Raw genomic sequence first — 7,796 nt, forward strand, 5'->3', positions numbered from 1 at the left:
TGTTGGGTCTTCATTGCTGTGTGCGGGCTCTCTCTAGTCGCGGTGAGCGGGGGCTACTCTTCGTTGCGGTGCACAGGCTTCTCATTGTGGTGGCTTCTCTTCTTGTGGAGCATGGGCTCTAGGTGCGCGGGCTTCAGTAGTTGTGGCATGCGGGCTCAGTAGTTGTGGCCCATGGGCTCTAGAGCGCAGGCTCAGTAGTTGTGGCGCACGGCCTTAGTTGCTCCGTGGCATGTGGGATCTTCCCGGACCAGGGCTCGAACCAGTGTCCCCTGCATTGGCAGGTGGGTTCTTAACCACTGCTTTGCCATTATCTCTTCAAAATTGGTCCTATGCTTTGTCCTCTTCCTCCGTGACTCAGTTATACATGTCTTAGGTTGCTTGACCATCTTACACATGTCCCACACTATGTTCTCTTTAAGCTTCAGTTTGTTTTTTTTGAATGAAATTCTTTCCGATTTCACTAATCATGTCTTCTGCGGCTGTTGAAGCTGCACAGTGGGTGCATAATTCACGCACTGCATTTTCCAGCCCTAGAATGTCCGTGTGATTCTTTTGAATTGATTTCAGTTCTCTGCTGAAATTCTCCAGCTTTCCATTCATCTTGTCCTTTTCCCTAAGTCATTAATCATAGTTATACTGAAGTCCTGTCTGCTAGCTCTGATGTCCAGCTGTTTATGGAGTTACGTGTTGTCACGTGGTTTTCCTCTCACCTTCACACCATAGGTAGACACACGGCGATGGTGGCAGGTGTCGCTTTTTCTCTAGAGAGGGGCTGGGACTCGGGGTTGACTTTGCAGATGGAGAGAGGTGGCCGCAGGTCTACAGGGGCGCCAGCCCCAGAGTCGCTGGTTCCCCCGCAAGAGCGAGCCCAGCATGGAGCTGGTTCCACTCTTCAGCCACTGCACTGGGTGTTTGGCTTGTGTGTGTTGTTTAGTTTTTGGCCCCTGTGGTTCTTCCCTGGGTAATCGAGAGATGCTGACACTGGGGTCTCCCCGGGCCTGGCCCTGAACTCTCCCTTCTGCCTCTTCCCCGCCACGTCCTTCCCCCCGCTGGAGGCTGTCCCCCCGCCCCCCACCCCCCAAAGCAGACTGCAGCCAGAGTCCCTTTCCTATCCTTCCTTAATGCATCTGCCCCCCTCCCCCGCCAGGGCAGGACCTCTACTGCCCTCTCCTCTCCTCCCCTCCCTCCTCTCCCGGGAGGTCTGCTCTCACGTGGCTCGTGTGATGCTGAGGCGGCGGTTATGGGGACTGAGGCAGCCGTGGGCGCTCTTGCCCGAGCGAGGCCGCTGGCACCCAGGTCTCCCCACTGTGCTTGATCGAGTCTGGGCTCTTCTCGCTGCTCCCTTGGGCCTCTGCCTTTCGCCTCCCTGAGCTCGTCCTGCAGCCCCTCCTCACGGGCCACGCTCAGAAGTCCCCCTTCCAGCCTGGGCTAGTTGCTGTCCCCTCTGGGACGCTGGCCTTGATAACTGGCTGCTCAGGGCCCACTGACCTCCCACCCCTTCCTGCCTTCCCGCCACCTCGAGCACCCAGGTGCCCGGAGCTGGCCCTGTGAGACGCGGAGGTGGAGGCCCAGGCCCCCGATGGGCCCTTGTCCTCCAGAGGGGCCGAGTTGGCCTGCTGGTGATGCTTTCGGGGAGGCGGTCAGAGGAGGTGCAGACTGCGTGCCGGCACGTGAACTTGCCCCATCCTGCACAGTCTATGAGAATGAAGACCAGCTGCTCTGGGACCCCAACATCCTTCCTGAGAGGGAGGTGGAGGAGTTCCTGTACCGGGCGGCGAAGCGGCGGTGGCACGAGGTGGCTGAGTCTCAGCTCCCGGAGGGAGAGGCAGTGAAAGACAGCGAGCAGGTGGGCGGCCCTGGGAGTGGAGCAGCCGTGGGGCGGGGGCCGGCGTGGCTGTGTGATTGTGACGAACTCAAGGGGAACCACTTGTCCTGGGCAATGGTGGCTCCCCTCCCCCAGGCACTGTATGAGCTGGTGAAATGCAACTTCAATGCCGAGGAGGCCCTGCGGAGGCTGCGGTTCAACGTGAAGGTGATCCGAGGTGAGCGCAGCCCCAGCCCCGGCCCCCCCTCCGCCTCCCCCCCGCCGTGGACCACGCTGACCAAGCCCCCCCACCGCTCCAACCTTCGCAGACGGGCTGTGTGCCTGGAGCGAGGAGGAGCGCCGCAACTTCGAGCACGGCTTCCGTGTGCACGGCAAGAACTTCCACCTGATCCAGGCCAACAAGGTGAGGCCCTGCCCACCCACCGCGCCCCCGGCCCGCTGGGGCTGCTCTGGGGCTGGAGGGCTTGGGAGCCGGCACGGTGGTTGTCCACCCGCAGCGGGGGGTCAGAACGAACCCCCAGGCTCGTGGTGGGCTCCCCGGCTCATCTTCCTCTAGTTCCCCCATCCCCCGGAAAGGTTCCGATCTGGGGAAGGGTCTCGTGCTCACTGCCAGTCCCCCAGCGCTGACCCCCGCCTGGATCCCCTCCATCACCCCCTTGTCGTGGGCACTGAGGGTCTCCATGTTCACTCCATCCAGGGACACACACTCTCCCACCATTGCACCAAATAGGCATGACCGAAGTGGCTGCTAATGCCGGGTCCCCATACCCTTCTCCACATCCATGTCCCCCCCCGCTCCTCCCCGCCCCATCCTCCCCAGGTCAGTGTCCCTAACACCAGGCCTGGGTCACTGGTCTCCCCACACCCTGCTTGGGTGCTCCCTGCCTGTGGCTCCCTTGTAACGACTCCCACGCTGACCTCTGTCACTGCCCTGGCCCTCTCCCCCCAGAGAGGTCTGCCTGGCCAGGCGCCTGTGGCTCGTCTGGGAACCTGACTGTCCCTCTGCGCTGTCGCAGTGGCTCCCACTCCTGCCCCTCGCCCCTGTCTTGTCTTGCTCCCCTGGGGCCAGCAGCCCTGGCCATTCCCACTCCCCACAGGGATGCGGCAGGTGGAGAAGCAGGGCCTGGCCGGTACCGGGCTCACGCTTGGGGTCTGGGCATCTTCCCTGGGAGGTTGGAGTGGGTGAGGGGCCCTCGCGGGGCTGCTGTAGGACAGGGATGGTGCCCCCCTGACCGAGCCCAGCGCGCCCAGGCAGCACTTGGTCCTCTGGGACCGGTGCCCGCGGCTCCCGCCGCGCCTGTCCCATAGCGGAGGCCGCTTCTGCCCCAGAACCCCCTGGGCTGCTGCCTTTGTGTCCTGACCTGCTGTCTGCTGCACGCCCCCCACCCAGCTTAGGGCTCGTGGCCTCTCTCCCACTGGAGTCTCAGGTCTGCCGTGAAGCTGGCCCCGGGGAGGCTTGTTGCACGAGGGGGTTTCGGTGAGAAGATCAGGCAGTCCTTGGGTGCCCCTGCGCCTGCTTGTCTCAGCCCTCCCCGGGCACAGGCGTTGGGTCCCGCGGTGGTGGGGTTGTCAGCTGCGGGCGCAGCCCTGGCCTTGCTGCAGGTGATCCTCCGAGATGGGAAGATGCCCCGATCGCTCACCCTGGACACGAGCCCGCGGGGCCACCCTGGCCTTCCAGGGTGCAGGCCTTGGCTTTTCGTGCTACGTTGTAAACATGCCCTCAAGTTGGCTCACGCACCCGGCGTGCCCTTGTGCAGATGGCTCTCCCTGGAGCACCAGTGACGCCCACGCTCAGCGAGAAGTGGGCTTGCTCCGCATGCTCTCTGGGCCGGGGTTGTCCGACCCCCTCCGCCGGGCCTGTGAGGAACAGAGCACACGTGGGTGCGGCCGTCCTTGGGGCGTCTGGGGCGAGGGAGGCGGACGGTGGGCCTGGAGCTGAGGCCGGGCACGGAGTGGAAGCCACGAGATGGGGTGCTGAGCTAAGGGCACGGGGCAGTGGGGAGCAGGCTGGGAAGGGGCTGGGGGCCAAGCTGACCGGCACCGCCCGCAGGTGCGCACACGGTCTGTGGGCGAGTGCGTGGAGTATTACTACCTGTGGAAGAAGTCTGAGCGCTACGACTACTTCTCCCAGCAGACGCGGCTGGGCCGCCGGAAGTACGGCCCGTCGGGAACCACGTACGTGCCGGGTGCCCGCGGGGCAGTGGGGGAGGTGCCCTGGCCCGAGGCAGCCCCTGCCCTCACCTTTCCTCTCCCTGCAGGGACGCGGACCAGGACCTGGACGGCGGTGACCCCGATGGCCCTGGCCGCCCCCGCTCCTCGCCGCCCCTGCCTCTGCCCGCCACTGCCGACGGCCCGGGCCCTGAGCGGGACGCCCTGGCCCGGATGCGCACCGGTGAGTGGGGGGTGGCCCCTTCTCTCGGGGGGCACTTCTCCCTGGCAGCCCGACCTGGGCTGGTGGACACGGAGGAGCGAGTGGCATTTGGGGGCCAATGTCCCTTCACCCCCACGTGGTCTCACAGAATGTCACACACGAGTCATCCTTGGGACTTGGCTCTCCACATGGGGGTAACTTGTGCGGCCTGGGCCCCAAGTGGGGCTCCTCTGCAGTCCCAGGTGGCAGCCCAGGGGGTGTTGCGCCCCCTTTGGCGTCCGGACCCAGGGCCGTGCGGGAGCAGGACAGAGCCCAGGTGGCAACTGCAGTTTCTGAAGGGGACCTCAGGGGACAAGGATGCTGCTTTGTGGGGCTGCTGGATGCTGGGGCTTCCCTTGTCCTGGTTCCAGGGTCCAGTTGGGTCTGTGGTTTGCCCGGAGGGTTGTCCGCGTGCCTGGCCCCACGGCCGTGTGCAGAAGCTCCCCGAGTCCATGTCCCCCTCACTTTGTGAACGTGCTGCGTCCTGTCCTGCCCTAAAAGATGGGGGTCACGACCTTCCCAGGCAGGGCCCTTAGTCTCAGTGCGCTCTTCTGGTGTGACAGGGCATTTCTGCATCCCTGTGTGTCTTACGTGTTTGTGTGAGAGCATTTTGTGAGGAGGGGTCCTTGGCTTTGCTGGACCCGGCAGGTTGGAGCCCCACACCGGGCACAGCCTGAGGTGACCGTGGCTTTTGGGCGAGCGGGCCGTACCAGGTTGCCCTTGACCCGGTGGAGCTGGGCATGGGTGTTGTCGGGGCCTGGCCACAGCCATGTTCTCCCCCCACAGAGCCCCTGAGTGTGGGCAGCAGCACGTCTGGGAGTCTCGGCGAGCCCGGGGAGGCCCCCGATGGTCCCCCGTCCTCGGAGCCAGGGCCCTGTTCGTTCCAGCCACTGGACGTAGACGCGCCCTCGGCCGTGCCCTTGCCTCGGCGGCCCCCAGCCCTGGCTGAGCCGGCCTTCTACTCCCCCACCACGGCTGCTCCAGAGCCCGGTGCCAGCCCAAGGCTGGCTGTGGACTTGGCCCTGCCCGGGGCCCTCCCCGAGGAGCTGCCCCTCATCTCCAGCCACGTGGATATGGACGGAGAGCCCGAGGAGGCCGTGGCCCCCGCACAGGTGGCTTTGTCGGTTGCCGAGTTTGGACTCATCGGCATCGGGGATGTGAATCCCTTCCTGGCCACCCACCCCGCGTGCCCGGCCCCTGGGCTGCACTCGGAGCCCCTGTCACAGTGAGTGTGGCCCCTCCCCGCCCCACCCCCAGATGCTGTACCCCAGCCTCAGGCCAAGCTGAGGCCAGCGGGAGGGGTTGCCCCCAGGGCCCGAGGATGGCGTGGCCCCACGGAGCAGGCTAGTGGTTTCTTTAGCTTTATTCTGTTTTTTATTTGGCTCATTTAGCTTCCTGGCTAGGTAATACATTCATGTGGCTCAAAATCCAAGAAGGTACAAACGGGGCCAGTGCCAGGTTCCTCCCGGCCCTGCCGAGCTGCCAGCCCTCCCCAGGCGGCCGCCGAGGACAGTGCTGCCTTGGTAGGGGGAGGCCAGGCGGCTGTGGGGGCTGTGGGGGCGGCGGCGTCTGCTGGCGAGGCGGGGGCGGGGCCACGGTCCAGCCCGCGTCCCGCCCACGCCCCGCGCCGGGCCTCTTGCTCTGGGGTTGCACTGACCTCCTGTCTCTCCCTCTCTCACCCTGCAGCTGTAACGTGATGACCTGTTGATCCCTGGCCACAGGCGGGCGTGTGTGGCCCAGACTGGACTTGGGGCCGCCGTGAGGCCTGCCTGTCAGTCTTCCTGACCCTCCCCTCCTCGCGGGCCTCCGGTAGCTCCTCTGCTCGGAGCACGTCAAGGACCGGGCTGAGCGGTGGCCCCTCCCCACGCCACACACGCACCAGCACCGCTCTCTGGCTCCAGCCTCTGCGCCCACCACAGGAGCGGTTGGGCGGCTGGGCGCTGAGGGCTGGCCCATCCCGCCAGCAGAGGCGAGGAAGGCGTCCCGGCCCCGCCAGGGACGTGGGGAGGTGGGGCCGCACGCCGCCCCTACCAGCAGCCTCCGCCGGCAGCCTCGGCACTCTGCTCGCCCGTCTCCCTGCGCCTGGCCGGACTGCGGGCTGCCCCCGCCCAGGGCTCAGGGGGCAGCTGCTACTCGGTGCCAAACCCTGTGGGGCACAGAGCCATATACCTCGATGTCGGCCCGCCCCGCCCTGACGTCCACCCGCTCTCTCCACTTCAGGAAAAGCCGCACTTTATGCCCCCACCCCGCCCCCACCCCGGGGCCCCCGTCAGCTTCGGGCGTGGGTCTGAGGACGCAGAACTCACAGCCCCTTGGTACCGAGGCCTTTCGCCTGCCGCACTGAGGGGCCCGGCTCCAGCCCGTTTCCCTGACCCCCTAGGTCGTGTTTCTGTTGAGGCTTTCCAGCAAGACGGCTTGGGGTCCTGGGCCTTCTCCTCTCCAGCCTCCTCGTTTTATTTATATTTCTGTTTACAAATCGGAGTGGGGTCCTCCAGGGGCAGGGCAGCGCTTCCGGCCCCGGTGTCACCAAGGGGGGCTTTGGCTTGAGCCCGTCCACAGGGCCGGACTCGACCTTCCCTCGGACCACCAAGGACCGCACTGTGAAGTGACAACTGCCTTGACCCCCTTGCTGTTTTATTTATTAAACTTGATTTGAAGCCCCGTGGGTGCCTCGTGCTGGGTCAGGCGGGTGGGATGCAAGGAGGTGCTGGTCCCTCGGTGGACCCCGTGCTGGGCCCCATCCAGGGACATGGGGGCACGGGGGTTGTGGGGGAGCGTGCTCTGTGTCTCAGTGATGGTGTGAGGGAGGTGGCCGGGCAAGTGGAGGTGACTTTCAAGCTGGACCCTGACGGGGACAGGCCTGCCTGTGAGCGCACGTGAGGGCGAGGCTGGGGCCTCACACGTGCGGGGCAGGGGCCCGAAGGCCGGTGGGGCAGAGACGGCAGCCCCTGTGGAGACTGTGCACGGGCTGGGGTGAGGGCCGCCTGGACTGGGAGGGAGGCCGAGTGGAGGAGGAGGCTCCGGGGCCAGTCGTGCTGGGTGTGTGGAGTCGGGTCTCAGTCCCAGCAGAGCTGGCTGTGCCAGCGTGGGAGCCCGGGGCGTTTGGGTGGGACGGGAGGGATTGGAATGGTTGTGACGGAGTTTTCTGTGTTCATGCTTTCAGTGCTTCAGAGGTGGCGTTTGCTATCCTCTGGTTTCCTCCTCTCTCAGTAAGTGGCCTCTCCAGGCCGGCTTCTTGCCCCGCTCAGTGTGTTTAAGGTTCCTCCGTGGCTGTTCGTGGCTTCGTTGTTCACTTACTTCTTCGTGCTGAGTAACTGTGTGTTTTCTGGAACGGACTGTGGCGTTGCTCCGCTCGCCTGCCCGAGGGCGCCTCGGTGTCCCCGGTGTGGTGGCGGTAGACACAGCGCCCGTAAGCCCCTCGTGTGCAGGTGTGTGTTTGGTGAACACCCAGGAGCTGGACCGCGCGGCGGTTCCCCTGTGCTTTTGTGGGAACCTCCAGGGTGGCTGCCCGTCCGTGCGCCCCTGCCTGAGGCTGGCCGGCCTCGCAGCGCTTGGGGCTGC

General features: G+C 65.4%; 1 protein-coding gene across 9 annotated transcripts in view; it reads left to right on the forward strand.

Annotated features, from left to right (window-relative positions):
• Positions 1 to 6,897, forward strand: part of MIER2 (MIER family member 2) — a 21,812-nt gene extending 14,915 nt beyond the window's left edge. For 7 of the 9 annotated variants that reach the window (XM_082382024.1, XM_082382026.1, XM_082382023.1 and 4 more), the window contains 8 exons: positions 1,695 to 1,846; positions 1,961 to 2,042; positions 2,134 to 2,228; positions 3,583 to 3,702; positions 3,876 to 4,000; positions 4,084 to 4,217; positions 5,022 to 5,460; positions 5,922 to 6,897. In XM_082382024.1, coding sequence (XP_082238150.1) covers positions 1,695 to 1,846; positions 1,961 to 2,042; positions 2,134 to 2,228; positions 3,583 to 3,702; positions 3,876 to 4,000; positions 4,084 to 4,217; positions 5,022 to 5,460; positions 5,922 to 5,943 — 1,169 coding nt within the window. In that variant the 3' untranslated portion in view covers positions 5,944 to 6,897. Of the gene's footprint in view, positions 1 to 1,694; positions 2,043 to 2,133; positions 2,229 to 3,582; positions 3,703 to 3,875; positions 4,001 to 4,083; positions 4,218 to 5,021; positions 5,461 to 5,921 lie in introns of all 9 variants that reach the window. The other 2 variants (XM_082382025.1, XM_082382022.1) reach the window with 2 other exon arrangements.
• Positions 6,898 to 7,796: the final 899 nt, after the last annotated feature.

Source organism: Balaenoptera borealis, assembly GCF_965194805.1.
Source record: "Balaenoptera borealis genome assembly, chromosome: 2".
NCBI lineage: Eukaryota > Metazoa > Chordata > Mammalia > Artiodactyla > Balaenopteridae > Balaenoptera > Balaenoptera borealis.